At 29.8% G+C, this 17,233-nt stretch overlaps 1 protein-coding gene across 1 annotated transcript in view; it reads right to left on the reverse strand.

Moving 5' to 3' along the window:
- Positions 1–17,233, reverse strand: part of LOC120770902 (putative inorganic phosphate cotransporter) — a 79,138-nt gene that overhangs the window by 38,910 nt on the left and 22,995 nt on the right. Inside the window, exon 2 of the mRNA XM_040098574.1 lies at positions 7,024–8,267. Within this exon, the coding sequence (XP_039954508.1) occupies positions 7,024–7,084 (61 nt within the window). The 5' untranslated portion in view covers positions 7,085–8,267. The remainder of the gene's footprint in view (positions 1–7,023; positions 8,268–17,233) is intronic.

Consider the following 17,233-nt stretch of genomic DNA (forward strand, 5'->3'; position numbering starts at 1 on the left):
CGTTTATTTTGTGGAAATCACTTTTATGTGAAACAAATTTTTATTAAACGAAGTATGCTATAACTCTTATGATTTATGGCAGTTATAACTCAAGCGTGCCGCAATAATCATTTACAGCAGCAATCAGCCACAAATAAGCACTGATCTGCTTAGATAGCGTTGCTTTTAGCCGATAAGGTTGCTTTAAAAGGCAGGGAAATTTTTAAATAAAATGCATAAAAGGTTTAACTAACTTAAAAAGGAACAATACTGAATACCAACAAGTCTGAAATAAAACTAATTATGACGCTATAAATATTGTTTTATTAAAATTTTCAATATTGTTGCTGTCAAAAGTCAGTTAAAGCGTCCAAGCACACAATCACAATTCATACATACCTCAATGCTCCATGCGTGTTGGAGTACGCACAATATCTGCTTAAGGTACAAGCACATTATTTATACGCATAATTGAATTTAACTAAGTACTGGCAGTGAATTAAGTGCCTCCGGAGTATGGCTGCCTTTGTGGTTTTTGATTGAATAATGAGTTGCCCGCTTTGACAGCGCAAAAGTTGAATTTTTAAACTGCTTCAAAATAAAACCGAAAACTGCTAAAATTTGTGATTTATATAAATAAATACAAAAAGCGAGCATAACGTGTAACTTCACTTCATTTGATTGGCATATTAATAGTGTTGTGCCAACGCAAACACAGGGGTTACTCATACGCCGTGGGGTGCAGTGGCAGCAGTGGAGGCAGTCGCAAACAATACAATTTGTTGAAAGGTTTCGCCTGAATTCAAATGTTTTGACATATAACAGTTGAAAAGATAAACGCTATACAAAAACATTTACAAAAACAACAACAAAAGCAATAAAAAATAAATAAACAAACTGCGCTGCGGCAAAGAAAAGAAATGCCAGCGAGTTTGTATGTGTGTGTCTGTGTGAATTTCCCGTGAAAGCGGCAATTGTCAGACATGTGTTTGTTTCTGCCAGCTTTTTTGTATTTTTTTTTGTAAATTAACTTCGTTGTCATACCGCTATGTATATATGTACATACGTTGTGCAAGCGCAAGCAGCACACACAACTACTGTTTACTAGACTGTTTAGAATTTTTTATTTGCTTTATTTATTTTGCTTTTTTGCATTTCGCTTATTTTATGTTTTTTCGCTCTACTTCATATGGCGCTATTTTCCGTTTAGCGCACGTTGAGTTCATGTCTCAAATTCGAAACGGAAGCGCGTTATTATGCGAAGTTTCATTGCTTTGATTCGCTTTAAGCACAAAAAAAATAAAAAGTATATAAAAAAATATAAAAAAAAATATAAAGAAAACTAGAAAAAAATAAAAAAAGAAATAAATTGCAAAACCAGCAGCTATGCGCGTGTTGTTGCAACTATGTAATATTGTTTTTGCAAAATTTATAAAAAAACTATTAAAAAAATCAGGGAAAAGACGACTTCATTGCGCTTGTTCGCTATGTGTTTAGCGTCTGCGTGCGCGCAATTACCAATTGCTGACAGGTTGGTATGCGAAAAAACAACAACAACACTAATAATAAAGCAGCGCTTTATTAAGCGCGCTTGGCACAGCAAGTAACAAGAGCAAAACCATATTAATTAATCAACCGAAAATTGTATTGTTGTCGCTGCTGTGCTGTCACTGTCACAACAAAACGAGAATGCACGTAAGGCTAGCAGCAGCAAACAAAAAACTATATATAAAAAGTCGAGTAAGCAATAATGCTTTTGTGTAAACAAAATAAAATTTTTTCGCAATTTTTACTGCTTTTTTCAGGCTGAAATTCTTTTAAAGCGTTTTTGTGAAATTTATGACAGTAAAAATTATAATTAATTGCTCGGTTCCGATTACACAATTACTGTCTGCTTTTTGCCTTTTTCATGTATTATGTAATCGAAATTTGTGCTAAAATTGTATGAATTTCGAAAGCCTTGACAATACAGAACCTATATTAAATGAGCTTGTGATTTTATTATTATATTTATGACGTGCGGTATTATCTTTAATACTTTGACTTCATCGAGATAAGCAAAAACAAAGGTGTAGGGAGTTTTTTTGTTAAATAAAGGTTGTCAAATGTATGTATATTATTGGGTAATCGAGTGGCTCAGTAGAAAAAAAAGGAAAAAAATATTAAATAAACAAAAAATTTCAAAAAATATAAAAAAATCTATAAAAAAAAGAAAAAAAAATTAAAACAACAAAAAAATTGAAAACATAAAAAAATAAAAGAATTTAGAAAAAAATAAAAATAAATTGCAAATTCAATAAAAATTAAAGATGTTTTTCGTTAACTAAAGGTTATTCAGATGTATTTTATTGAGCATTCGAGTGGCTCAGAAGAAAGTAAGAAAAAAAATATGTAAAGAAAATTTAAAGCGAAAATCATTAACGAGGAAAATATTAAAACAAAAAAAGACATAAAAAAAAATTAAAAATGAAATAAATATAAAAAAGTTAAAACGGAAAATGAAATATTAAAGAAATTAAACATTTAAAAAAAAATTTTAATAATAATACTTTGAATATAACAAAATGTAAAAAGGGAAAAAAATTGAAACCAAAAATATTACAACAAAAAATTAATAAAAAAAAATAGATAAAAATTGAGAAATAAAAAAATAAAAAAATAAAGAAAAAAAAACAGGAAAATTGTACTTTTTAGTTTTAAACAAAAAATTAACTTTTTATATGAAGATAATAATAAAAGTTAAACAGAAACAATTATTTTTTTCAAAAATAAGAGAAAAATTCTAAAAAAAAAGAAAGAAAAAATATAAGAATAAAAATGTTTAAAAAAAAATAATAAAAAAAACACTTATTTTATATTTTATGGTTTTTGCTTCAGAAGCAGCCATATATTTTTCCCATTTTTTACGCAGCTTTTGTTCTTCGATTCATCAGTAGTAGATTTTTGTTGTTAAATTTTAGTAATTTTAAATGAATATTGTATTTCAACCTTTTACTTTTATAAAAGAATTATTATTTTTCTTTGTATTTTTTCACAGTATTTAATAATAAATAAATATAAATATAGCACATTTTTTTTAATTCGGAATTTTCATTAGAAAATGATTTCTAATATCAACAAATTATATTTTATATTTTATAAAAATTTGAATACTTTTTCCATGTTTTTTTTTAATTTTTAAGAAAAAAATATCTAACATTTCTTACTATTTAAAAATGTATATTTTTTCCATTATTATTATATAACATATCCTACTATTTAAAAAAAATATCCGATCTTTTTTAATTAATTTTTTTAATATTATAATATTTTTGTTAAAGTGGAACTTTTTTTGTTTTTCACGCATAAAATTGTGTTCAAGCTCAAGCTGCAATTATTCTCATTACATATCTACTTGCAAATACCCGTTAATATATTTATGACAGCTCATTTGCCATGTCGCTCACATTTACGCTAACTACCGCGTTCGCTCTGAGCTGTGCTCTGCATTTTAATTTTCTAATTTGTATTGAAGTGCCGTAATTTCGGAATATCGGAAATTCTTTTGCGCTTTGACATTGATACGTTCAACTGAGGTTATATGCCATATTCTATGTTTGTTACTGTTTTTGTTAAATTTTTTTTTGGAATTATTTGCAAAAAAACACAGATTTCTTGGAATTTAATGAAATAATTTTGAATATGATTTTTTCAATTTTTTTTCAAAGCTGTATTTATGGTACAGGTTTTAAAGCTTAATTGGAATTCTGGGAATACAATAAATAAAAGAATTGGCACCAATAAAATAAATTTTTAGAACATTTTGCAATGAAAAAACTGGGTTTGGCAAGGAAATAGAAAAATTAAAGGGGGAAAAATATGAAATAATAATAAAAAAAAATAATAATAAAAAATTACAGTCGTGTATAGTATTCACCAAAAATAAACGTGAAGTATTTAATTTATTTAGTTAAAAAAATAAAAAAATTTAGGGGACTTATAAAAAATGGTAGTTATTTTCATTATTCTTAAAAAAAGTGTAAACAATTTTATTTAAGTGCATTTATCATATATTAAAAAATTTTACAGCTTGTTATCACTTGCGGCACAAGAGTAGAAGTTTTGCTTCAACACTTCAAACAGAGTTAAAGGATTTACTATACCACATATGCATATATATAGATGGAAGAAAGAACCTTTGTATAATATATACTATAACTTAGATGAGATTTAGATTAGGTTCGATTATTTCAACTCACAATCGGTATTATATCAACACCTTGAGACCCTAGACCTTGTAAAGCTACATAACTTTCTGTTAACCCAATGTTTCCCAAGGCCATTCTTTATCTATATTTGTGTTCTTGGTAGAAGAAATCGTTCAATATACAAGCTTATGTCTTAAAATGCTCTCATTTAAGCGATAGAGAGAGCTTCACTTAATAATTATTTTATTTAAAATATTGACAACTTTTAGTAGATATACGCAGAACCAAGAAGAACCGGGAAGATTTCACTAAGGCCTTTATTGGATAAGTCTACTTGGTTTCCAACTAGGAATGGCATAACTTTCGAATTTTTTTAAGGAGAATTCATTAACGAATATTTAAGAAGTAATGTAATTTTTTATACCCTGCAAAGGATGTCTTAAGTTTCTTACTTTGTTTGTGACACTCAAAAAGAAGCGTCAGAAACCCTTTAATATAATAATGCAATTTCTAAAGAAATTTCGTAGATCGGATAACTATAGCATATAGCTACCATAAAAACTGAACGGTCAAATCAAGATCTTCTAAGTAACTTTTTGTATTTTTCAAGAGTGTTTTGTTATTTTAAGTGAATAATAGCTTTTAAGCCGCCTTAAAAAGTGTAATTAATTTTTAGTTTTTCATTACTTTTCTAATTATCTGCCTAACAGAAAGCAATCAAGTCGAAATATTAACAAAAGTTTTCAGAAAAAAATTTCTGTAAGCATTTTAATTGCTTTTGTAAGCGAAAAGCCGACACAATTCATTGCAACAATTACATATTAAATAATAAAAATACGCAACAGTTTGGTTATGTAAGTTTTTAAAGCAAATAATAGAGAGATTTATAATAGTTAATCTATAGAGCCGCCAAAAGTTCTAGCACTCCTTGTTAATAACTAAAAATTTATCTTAAAAAATAGAATTTTGTTTCAATGTTTTTTTAAATTAATTTTTTAAAATAAAATTGGTTAATTTAATATTTAAATTTTTATAATAAAATTAATTAACAAAATAAATGTTTAAATTAAAATTAATTAATAAAATTACTACAATTTTAATTTTTTTTAATTTATTCTAATTTTTTCCAATTTTGAAAATTAATTTTTAATTAATTATTTTCTTTAATGAATAATATAAAAATTAATAATTAATTAATTAATTGTGAAAATTAGAAAAATTCTTTCAATTACTTTACTAATTAAAATATTAATTTTTTAAATATAATTAATTAACAAATCAAATGTTTCAATTAAATGTAATAGTTAATTAATAAAAATATTAAAAATTTTCAATAATTTTGTTTAATATATTAAATGAAAATTAAATATTTTTTAATTAATTGTGAAAATTATAAACATCGATGCTTTCGATTAATTTATCAGTTTGATTTAAAAACAGGCATTTGTAATTAATCATTAATTTGCTTATCTATTTGAAAAATTCACTATTTTAATGATTAGTGGATTTAATTAATTAATTATTTTTTTTTAAACGTTAAAATAAAATTCAATTTCTCAAATTAATTTTTTCAATTAATAAATTGTTATAATTATTAAGAAGATAGTTTTTACTTAATTAATCAATTTGATTCAAAATTTTAGTTCTTTAAATTATTTATTATTTATTTAAAAAATTTATTTTTCTAATTAATTTTATTTTTATGAATTCACTTACTTAATAAATTAGCGGATTGTAACAATTAGTTTATTTATTTTTCAAAAACGTTAAAATCAAATACAATTATTTTAATGAATAGTTCAATTATTAAGTTTTTAAAGCAAATAATATATTTAAAAAAATGTGCAAATTAATTAAAAATAAATTAATTAATATTTTTTCAAATTAATCAATAATTAACTTAAAAAACTGAAATGGTGGATATAATTGATAATTAATTAGGAAAATAAATTTTTTATAATTTAAATATAAAAATTTATAATTTTAAAAATTTATTTTCCAAATTAATTATCAATTCCATCCACAATTTCAGTTTTTTAAGTTAATTATTAATTAATTTGAAAAAATATTAATTAATGTATTTTATTTTCAAAATTTATTTTTTAAATAATTTGTAAATTTTTTAAATTAATTTATTTGCTTTAAAAGCTTAGTATTTGAACTATTAATTTAAATTTTTTAAGTTAATTATTAATTAATTTGAAAACAAAAATTATTAAATCATTTCATTTTGAAAATTTATTTCTTAATTAATTTGTAAATTTTTTAAATTAATTTATTTGCTTTAAAAACTTAATATTTTAAAAATATTCAAAGAAAACTTAATTTTATAAATAAATTTGTTTAATTACAGTTAAAATTAAAAAAAATTACTCTTGTAATTAATATTTAGTAGTTTAGTGTAATTAATATTTTAGTATTTTATTAATTAATTAATTTATTTTAAATACATGATTTTTTAAAAACATTCACTAATAATGCAACTTTTAAAATAATATTTTTATTTATTAAATTTTTGTAATAATTAAAAATTAGTTTTTTGCTTAATTATTCGATTTGATTCACAATTTTAGTTTTTTAAATTAATAACTAATTTATTAAAAAAAATATCTTTTAATTAATTGATTAATTTTATTTCAATTTAAAAATTTATTTTTTCATTAATTAGTCGATTTTGTTCACTAATCTATTTATTTTAATATAATTTTCGAGAACATTAAAATAAAATAAAATTTTGTAAATAATTTTTTTTAATACTTAATTAATTAGTTAATTTTATGTAACTAATTTTATTTGAAAATTCTAATTTTTTTAATTAATTTTTAAGTAGAAATTTTATAATCATTTCAACACTCACCTTTCGGCTTGTCCAAGTCATTGTCCTGACTGGCGCATATTTGCTCCTTGGAGGCAGACATTTTGCTGAATTTGTGTATTTATTGTTGTTGTTTTAAAGTTTTGTATACTTCGCGGTCTTTTTAGCGTTTTGTTGCTGTTTTTATTGTTTGTTCAACTGTTTTGTAACAAACTAATACTGGCTTGCGGTTGATTATGCGATTTAATTGTAATTTTCTTTGTTGTAGTATTTATTGCTATTATATGAAAATACTGCACTTTCTAGTTATGTTGCGTTTGCTGTTGGTTTATTGCGTATTAGAGGTAGCGCGGTTTGTTTATTAAATATATTTTTGAAATCAAAAATTATTTTTATTAACTTTTAAGTTTTTATCAACTTTCATATATTTTTTTTAACACAATTTCCTTTCAATCATGCAAAATAAATGCAAAATACTTTTGGTTTCGTGGCGTTGCAAAAAAGAAGAACAAGCGTAAGTTTTCAAATTTTGTGATTTTCGCAATTTTTTGTGCAGAAAAATGGAGTCTTTTTTTTTGTTATTTCTCTTAAAATTGCCGCTCACAACGTTTTTAACAACGACGACTTGTCGTGTTTACTGCTACGCGCCGTCGCTTTTCGCCTTCGCTCACTTAACTGCTTTACTACACACCGTTGCGTTGTTTCGCGTTGCGCGTCTGGCAACGTTCTGATAAGTTCGCGCACTGCCGCCGAGTTTTTCAAGTCAGTTGGAAAAAAGGCACAAATCTGCGATACAAGCGGCTGAGCGTCTGCTCTTTGTAGGCATATATGTTTGTATGTATAAAATAGTGTATGCAAACACTCACGTCGTTACGTTACATATGACTGCGTGTGTATATTGGTAGGCAGATAAGCCGGTAGTTGGTTGGTAGTTGGCTCAGCGTGTATGTGTGCGAGTAAGTTTATTGCTGCGCGCCTGACTCGTCAAGCTGCTGATTGTCGGTTGACTTTTGGTGCCTACTGTTGCCGCTTCTGTGATGCGTTGATGTAAGCAGGTGGCCTGTGGGAGCGTTGTTAGTTTCGCTATCGCTGTGACTGGAGTGTCAACGAATGCCGACGAAGTCACTGGTTATATCTAGTCGTCTGCCACTGCTATTGCCGCCGTTGATGCTGCTGTCAAGCGTTGCCTGCTGTTGATTGTTTTGATTACCTTTCTTCCTCAACTCCACTAAGCGTCTGCTCGGGTTTGTGTGCGTGCGTGTGTAAGGCGTGTCTGTCGCATTAATCTGTCAAACAAATGAGTAATGTAAACTGATTTTTAATATGATATATTTATTTAAGTGAAGCTCATATGCATATGCTTGTATGTATGTATGTTTGTGAGTATATATACAATATATAGTAAGTACACATTCAATAACCAGTAAACTGCTAAATTGCGCTCGAGTATCCTGCCCATTTATTGAATTAAGCAATTCACGCGAAATATCGACACGAGAATTTTGGTATTTTTTTGCGCAGTTTTTGTCTTGTTTGCGCATGCGTATAGTCAGGGCCAACGTATTAAAAAGGTTATATGCCTTTTCCAGTCAATTAGCAAATTACAATAGGTAAGTACGGTACAAGCACCCTTTAGACCGGTTTAAGATGAATGCACAAAGATAAAAAGCACCTTGAGTTTTGCAGAAATTCCCGGTATGACTTATATGTAAGTTGGTAAAGTGAAGGCTTTTATCGAAGTTTCTTTATTTTATATGGGGTCTTAGTAGAGCCGAACAATTTGAGAATATTGGTAAATCCGCTCCTATAACAACTTTCGCTTTTAAACGCAGCCTTCTGACCACTTGTTAAACCCTGAAGAGATCGCATTGAAATCTTCAATCAAATATTTCTTCTTTTTCTTCAATGGCGTAGACGCCAGTTACGCGGTTATAGTAGCTGTTAAGCTTAGTTTATGTATCGGGTGATTTTTTAAGAGCTTGATAACTTTTTTTAAAAAAAAAACGCATAAAATTTGCAAAATCTCATCGGTTCTTTATTTGAAACGTTAGATTGGTTCATGACATTTACTTTTTGAAGATAATTTCATTTAAATGTTGACCGCGGCTGCGTCTTAGGTGGTCCATTCGGAAAGTCCAATATTTGGGCAACTTTTTCGAGCATTTCGGCCGGAATAGCCCGAATTTCTTCGGAAATGTTGTCTTCCAAAGCTGGAATAGTTGCTGGCTTATTTCTGTAGACTTTAGACTTAGCACGTAGCCCCACAAAAATAGTCTAAAGGCGTTAAATCGCATGTAAAGACATAGAAAAGAAGAAGATGATTTTTGGACTGATGCTGGTAAAGGTATATCAATGCCTTCGTCACGTTAAAACCCGAGACATGCGGTATACGCTTTTTCACCGTCAGCATTAAATTGATGTGAACTTGTAGTTGTAAGTTAAAAGTACTGCTCTCTTTGCGCTACATGTCGGCTCTGATAGCATCTCCCCATAAGGGCGTGCGTCAACCCTGGCCTATTCCTCTTAACACAAATAACCTTGGGATCAATAAAGACGATTCTTTCCGCGACCGTTCTCATGACAGTTGGGTCTAAGTAACCGGAGCGGAACTCGGCACCGGGCCTTGAAATGAGTTCAAGAATGCTTTCTGCCACTACAAAAAAATACAACAATTTGCGCGAATTGCATAGCTGCTCTGTGTGGAGACCCAATAGACATGAATAATAAAAACGACAAAATCGAGTCAGATTTGGGTGCAGAATTGGCTCGAAAATGACCAATCTGAAATCGGACCAGAGCTCTATCCGAGTAAGTTCACTTAAGTCAAACTTTGCAAAATCTCTATTCGAACCATTCGAGCGAGAGCCGTTTTCAATTATATTAAAGGCAGCGAAAAACTTTCTTTTTGAAAGGGCAGTTACCGACTAAGGAGGGTATGCCAGTCATCCGTAGCCAGCCAGGGTGATTGCGTAGATAGGGCTGAGTTGCGAGACGACGTCGCCATTACCAGCAGTAGACGCGGGTCTTACCAAAGAGCACTTGAAAATAGCAATCTCCAGATGTTCTAGATAAGGAACCAGCAAACGATTTATAAGCTATAATGATTACGTTTACGACGTGATAGCCGATTCCACAAAGTCCGAAAGCGGTTCTTTAAAAACATTGTGGGGAAAGAACTTCGCTTCGGCGGAGAATCCCAATTTCAGAATCACTTCAGAAATGGGAAGAAATATTGCCTGTTACGAAAGTTTTTGAAGATTGTAAATTAAGATTATCATTAATCAAATAGTAGCTCAAAGGTCACTCCAAAGAAGAGGTGAGAACCCACACAAACTCTAGCAAAGTCGTTTAGCTGAAGGAAAACAGACATCAAATAAGTAAATGTACCTCGAAAACTGTTCATTATGACAGTAAAAGAACTTAATGCTTCCATAGGTAAAACCATAGAAAAATTCCGGTTTAGAAGGAAATGTACTCCAATAGAACTCCACCACGGAAGGAAATGAATGATTTCCAAAGGTAAAACATATAATAAAGCCTAAGGGTCGTATTTACCAAGAAACTGGGCCCCAAAACTTAATTTTTGTTGAACTGTAACAAGCGTACTTTGTACTGTTGTTACTAAGCACAAATCTTGATACACAAATTGGTACTAGCTGATATCTACAACACATGTTTTTCTTTCTGCTCCCCACACATACACTCGTGAATTTGTTATTATTAAATATTGTTATCACGGGACTCCAGACACGATCGCTGTCGCTTAACTTAACCATATTTTTATCGGCTGATATTTTATTTTTGTATTGCAGATATTAGTTGCTATCAAATGGCTCAGCGCTCAGCGGCACGTCAACGAGCTGCACATGCTTTCATGCCGGGGCTCGCCATGTCATTTACGTCAATATTTCACTAAACAATTTTCACCAGACTCGGGTTTAGCAATAAAGCATGAATTACATATTGACAGAGTGATTTCAGAAAATAGAAATCTGCAAGCAAATCCCTATTTATTATTTACATACATCTTTTTGTCACATTTGTAGCTATTTGTGATAAATTTGTAGTTTGCTCGCAGATTTTTTTATTTTGTTTTACAACTCAGCGAATTTTTATTGACGGTGACGGTGTCGTGAGATAACAGATCGAGATCGAGATTGAGTGTGCAAAATATTTACTTTCGTGTTGAGTATATTAAATTAAGAGATATAATTAGTACGTTTAGGAGCATATTCTAGTTTACAATTATATAAGAATTTCAGTGTATCTAAATAAAGTACTTAAACAATTAATTTTTCGCTGAATCATTAGATATTTAGTTAATAGTCGACAAAATTGACAACTAACATATAAAATCCTGACATATGGTATGACAATAGTTTCGTAGTATTATTGTGTAATAAGTACACTGGTTTAGGAGTGTCGAACTGCAGGTGATTAGTTCACTTCGTAATGAAATTTAATTCTAACTACTCCTGGAAGCAACTTGGTATATTAGTATATTTCTACCCTGAAAAGCGTGTATTAAGTTTGTCACGAAGTTTGTAACACCCAGAAGGAAGCGTCTGAGACCCTATGAAGTATATGTATCTGGGGTATTCCATACCAAATCGACCACTTTTGAACCCGACCCCTTTAGATTTTGCTGAAACTTATCCATCCTTTTCTACCCTTTGAAAAACATTTTTGAGAATTTTTTCAAAATTTTTTGTCCAACTTCAAAAAAGTTTTGAATTTTTCCAAAAAATGCCTTTTTTTATTTTCAAATAGCCATAACTTTTGTAGAAATTGACTTTCGGGGACTATTTTATTTTTAAAATTTTTGTTTTTGAATGAACTTTTCGAAAAAATACTCGAAAAAAATTTAACACGATCAATTATATAAAATAATCGGTTTTTTTTAAGTAAAATCGTCAGTTTTGGGAAGTTCGCCATTTTTTTTTTCCTCAAAAAAAGCTTCAATTAATTTGACAACTATCCCTGCTAATCCCGGAGTAGGCCGATTTTTTTTATATTTTTTTCATGTTTGAAAATTTAAAAATTTTTTTTAGGATGGATAAGTTTCAGCAAAATCTAAAGGGGTCGGGTTCAAAAGTGGTCGATTTGGTATGGAATACCCCATATACAAGTATAAATGATCAGTATGTTGAGCTAAGTCGATTTAGCCATGTCCGTATGTCTGTCCGTCTGTCTGTATATACATATACGAACTAGTCCCTCAGTTTGTAAGATATCGTTTTGAAATTTTGCAAACGTCATTTTCTCTTAACGAAGCTGTTCATTTCGGTCGGAACTGCCGATATCGGACCACTATAACATATAGCTGCCTTACAAACTGAACGATCTGAATCAAGTTCTTGTATGGAAAACTTTCACATTTGACAAGATATATTCACGAAATTGGGGATAGATTCTTTTCTAAGGCAACAATGTAATCTTCGAAAAATTGTAACACGTCAGATCGGACTACTATAGCATATAGCTTGCATACTAACTGAACATTTAGTTACTAAAAGAAATGCGCCTGTGAAGGGTATATTAGCTTCGGTGCAGCCGAACGTTTTTTCTAGTTTTATTTAACATCCCGAATGTTGAACAGAGTTTTAATTGCCTGAACTATAGTTTAGGTTAGTTAAATAGGGTGATTACTAGTGAGACTACGAAAAGTACCACTTGACCAACTCCTGGCCTCCCAGAACTTCTAAGTAGGGAACAAAAAACCCTTTGGATTTTGACAAAACACCTAGAACCTGCTATTTATTGACGCGGCTAATATCAATTCCAGCCATGACTGGGAGACGTTTCTTGGAAGCTCTTCGGTTTTAGAATGTCCGAGGATTCCGCTGTGGCCAGGCACCCATAGAAGTTTAATATAAAAATTCCTGATGCTACTGAAAAGTCATGTGCTCCTTCGCTAGCTTTGAGCTAAATTCATTCCACCCTAAAACATCCACACTTTGGAGAAGTAAATCTTAGACGTCTTCCGACAGAAGACTTTCCTTCCAACTTTATGCTTGAGCTTCGATCTATCCGTGAAAAAGCCCATTACGTATATTCTCCAGCGACTCAGCTCCACCCACATATTTCTCGGAGGCATGTGCGTAGAGAAGATGACGCTGGCGGATATTCCGCGGCGCAGTGGTCCAAGTTATCATGGATGTAGTCGAAGTGAGAAAGATTTTCGAAATGTCCCTCTATTTTCGATGACCCGATGCGGTATTTCGGCTGGAATTGCGACTATAGTGCGCTATGTTGTCTTCAAGCTCTTCGGGCGTTACTGGTTGATTGAAGTCCGAAAAAGTAGTCCAATATAAAAGTAAATTCCGAAATCCGATTTTATACTCTTAGCCTCTTTAAAGAGTACAAGCTCGACAGTTCTTCATGATTCAAACATTTGTTGAGTTACTTGAACTATGTAGTTTGATGGAGCAGGTCAATAAGCTTAGAATAGAATTAAGTTGTACTGATTGATATGGTCTTCCGAAATAATAAGGAAATAGTTATCGATTTAGATAATAGTGTAAAATATTCAACTAAACTTTCTCTTTTTCCTTTGCGATTCTAACAAGAAATTTCGTTATCAACCAAAGAATAATATTCGAAAATAAAATCCCTAAGATGGAACAGGTGGTCGAGTACACTTAACAATACTCAATACGTATTTTTGTTGCCAATTCGCGAGCTATCATTGATCTGCTAATGAAATGTTAATCAAAATAAATCAATTTGCGAAAAAATGTAAATTAGCAGGGCCTATTTGAAAACTATTTACACAGATTAGCTTGCTGATTTTTCAATTATCATAAATAATTTACGGTAGCTTAACGATATTCTATGGAATGCGACAATAGTCGGGACAAAGAAGCTGTGTCAGTAGCACGGTAAACGCCCATGAGTTAGCACAATAAGCGAATCATGTATAAATAAATTTATTGCTGGCGTGTGGTGGAAGATGAAGTGCCAAAAATTAAGAGTAAGTTCATATTCTTTTGTACAAGGAAACGCGTGTAAGTTATTTGTTTATTAAGTGGATTTGTAGCAACGACCATGGTCTCCTTTTTACAAATGGAAAAATTTTAATTGTTGGAGACTTTATAATAAGCAAAAGCACAAAATCTACGCAAAAACTTCTTGGAACGCAAAATATTGTACTCCAAGTGTTTAACGATTGCCCATCCAGCCGCTTTAATAGCTTGGTGGGGACTCTGCTGTACCATAAAGGCGTTTTATCTATTTACTTCTGTGAAAAAGGTGTTAAAACTGGCACAAAACTGTATCAGCGGTATATTTTAGAAAGCGCAATAAAGCAGTTAAATAATACTCTCGTCGATGGAGAGCAAAAGATCTCTAGCAAAATTCTGCTCCTGCATACAAGGCAAAAACCAACCAGCAGCGGCTTAATAGCAATGTTCGTGGTTTCTTTGCTGCAGATAATTGGTCGTCTGGAAATTCAGATTTGAATTTGATGGACTTCAGTTTGTTGTCAGTTGGAGCACGTGCCCTGTTGTATACCCCACAGCTATGCTGAGGTTATTCCCAAGTTTACTTTTCTATTTATAACTCTTTACAGCTGAATTGTAACGCGTAATGGAAAATAACTTTGAAATTTGCATAGCAAAAAATATATTCGAACAAATTTCTTGCATTGAATGTAATTTGTTGTCGCTTGTTGACAAATAACGAACTCAATACAAAAGGCCTTAAGCTTCGAAAACTAACTTTAAAAGCAAATAACGCAAAAATAAAAATAAAATAACAAATAAACAAAGAATTTTTTTTATTAAAATGACGAATTTCTATTATTTTGTTTTTTGGGTTTCTCGATCTGGTCGACTTGATTTTGGCACTTCTATGGGTACGAATATATATATACAAGAGGAATTTCTTTGCTGTGTCTTATTTTGCTTACTTCTTAACTCCATTTCCAACAGTCTTTCATTGTATGTATGTAAGTTTACTCGAAACAGGTTTTCCGACAAAATTTTTTTTGCAAATTATGTGATGATTAATATATGCAATTATTTATTTTCAACGCACTTTCACAGTTAAGTGGCATAGAAAAGAAAACCAATTAGGCGTATCCGTATTGAGAACAGTGATTCAAGAGTGGAGAACAGCATTCCAAAAATGATATTAATTGATGCAAGATTTATAATCACTTCACTTTACTCAAAATATTTAATCCAAATGAGAATTTTTTTTTTTTCAAAATGTACGCTTTTCGATCGTCGACTGATATTTAATAAATTATAGATATAGCTTCAGTAAAAGCTCTAAATATATGTAAGCGTTTTTAAAGTTTACATTCAAAGAAGCTTTCGTCAGCAATTTTTAAATATTCAAATATGAAACGAATTTGCCGAATTTCTAAATTTTTTGTATACAATTTAACATACTTAAAAGCTTTTGTTGAAAGCTTTTGTTTTACTTAGTCAACCTTTTTTAAAATTTTCTACAATTTTTTTTTCCTTTTTTATTAAACATAATGTATTGAGAATTTTTTTAAGCTTTCATTTGAAATAAGAGCTTTTCGCCATTTAGTTTTTAATATTCAAAAATATTATGACAATTTTTTCCGAATTAACAGCGAAGAATTAATATTAAAAGCTTTATGAAAAGCGAAATTTTAAAAAAAGCTTTCACTTTTCTAAAAAACTTTAAGCTACTAAAACTATGTATTGTTTAGATTTCTATAATTAAAACATTTTTCCATTTTTGTCTATTATTATAGCAACATTAAAAACTTTTATAAATTATGCATTTTTTGAAGAAAAAGTTTAAGTTCTTTGACTTTTTATAAAAGTGCAGCGGATCTTTATTACAAAACTTTTATTTGACTACAACCATTTTGTTTTTTTTAATTTGTACATTTATCAAATACTTTTAGTTAGTTTTAAGGAAAGTTTTGAATTTGAAGCGTCTAAGCTTTTAAGCTACGATGACGAGCTTTTAAGCATTTACATATTTCCTACAAGCTTTTAGCCTTAACCGATTTTTTGAATGAATACAATTAATATATACTTTCAGTTAGTTTCTATGGAATTTTTGAAATTTGAGCGTCTGAGCTTTTTAGCTATCATAACGAGCTTTTACACATTTTTTACAAGCTTTGTGATATAAAACAATTATTTTTGTATATAATCTGTATCATTAATCATTGTTTAAGAAATGTCTTATTAGGAAAGCTTTTTAAGATGATTTTATAATTTTTTGAAATCATAATTGCAGTACTTTTTCCATTTTATCTGAAACTCTGGCTGCATTTGATGACCCTTATTGAAACTTGTATTCTAATTTAGCTTGCTGGGTAAATTAAAAACGAAAAACTAACGCGTATTATAATGTAAATACGGCACATATAATAAAAAGCTACAGTAAAGCTCTTCTTTATATATACTTGTATGTTAAAATTTTAAGTTAAGGCGAATAATATCTTTCAATTCGAAAATAACATGCATATTTTTACTACAGATATTATCGAGCTTTTTTGGAGCTTTTTCAGCACACATTTTCTAAATAGCTTTTACATTTGAAATGTGTATTACACTGTTTATGAAGCTTTTTCCAGAGTTGTATGCGTCAAAAAAGTAGATAAAGTTTTGTATAATAAAAATCTACAATAAAGCTCTTGTGTGTATATACTTATATGTTTAAATTTTAAGTTAAGTCGAAGAATATTTTTCAATTCGAAAATAGCATTTATGTATGTTCCTATTACAGATATTATTGAGCTTTTTTGGAGCTTTCAAAAAGCGCCTATAGCATAAATAGCTTTTACATTTAATATATGAATTACGTCGCTTATAAAGCTTTCTTCGGACTTGTATCCAGGAAAAATCTCGATAAAATTTTAAGCACAGGCAAAGCTTATAAGGCGGGCCTAAAACCAATGACCGGAGTAGTGGAATACACCTCAAGATACTAAAGAATCACAATTATTGTTTTATACCCTCATTTTCACTACAACAAACACCTTAGCTATTTCGCTTATCTTACCTAAACGACCAAGTCTAATTTTTTGTAATTTTTACTAATAACTGTTCATTCTGTTTCTTTTAGAGCCTATATGAGATGCTCGCTCTATTTGATAATCAAAAGTTGTCAATTTAGAAAACAATACACTAGTAGATATACACTGGTTGTTATTCAAAATCACACATATTTACATGGCGCAATTTCAGCTTGACAACAAAAGCGCTTTCATAGTTAATATTTTGGCTCATTTGTTAGCAATTTTGTGTATAATTAATTT

The sequence above is a fragment of the Bactrocera tryoni genome, chromosome 3, assembly GCF_016617805.1.
Source record: "Bactrocera tryoni isolate S06 chromosome 3, CSIRO_BtryS06_freeze2, whole genome shotgun sequence".
Classification (NCBI taxonomy): Eukaryota; Metazoa; Arthropoda; class Insecta; order Diptera; family Tephritidae; genus Bactrocera; species Bactrocera tryoni.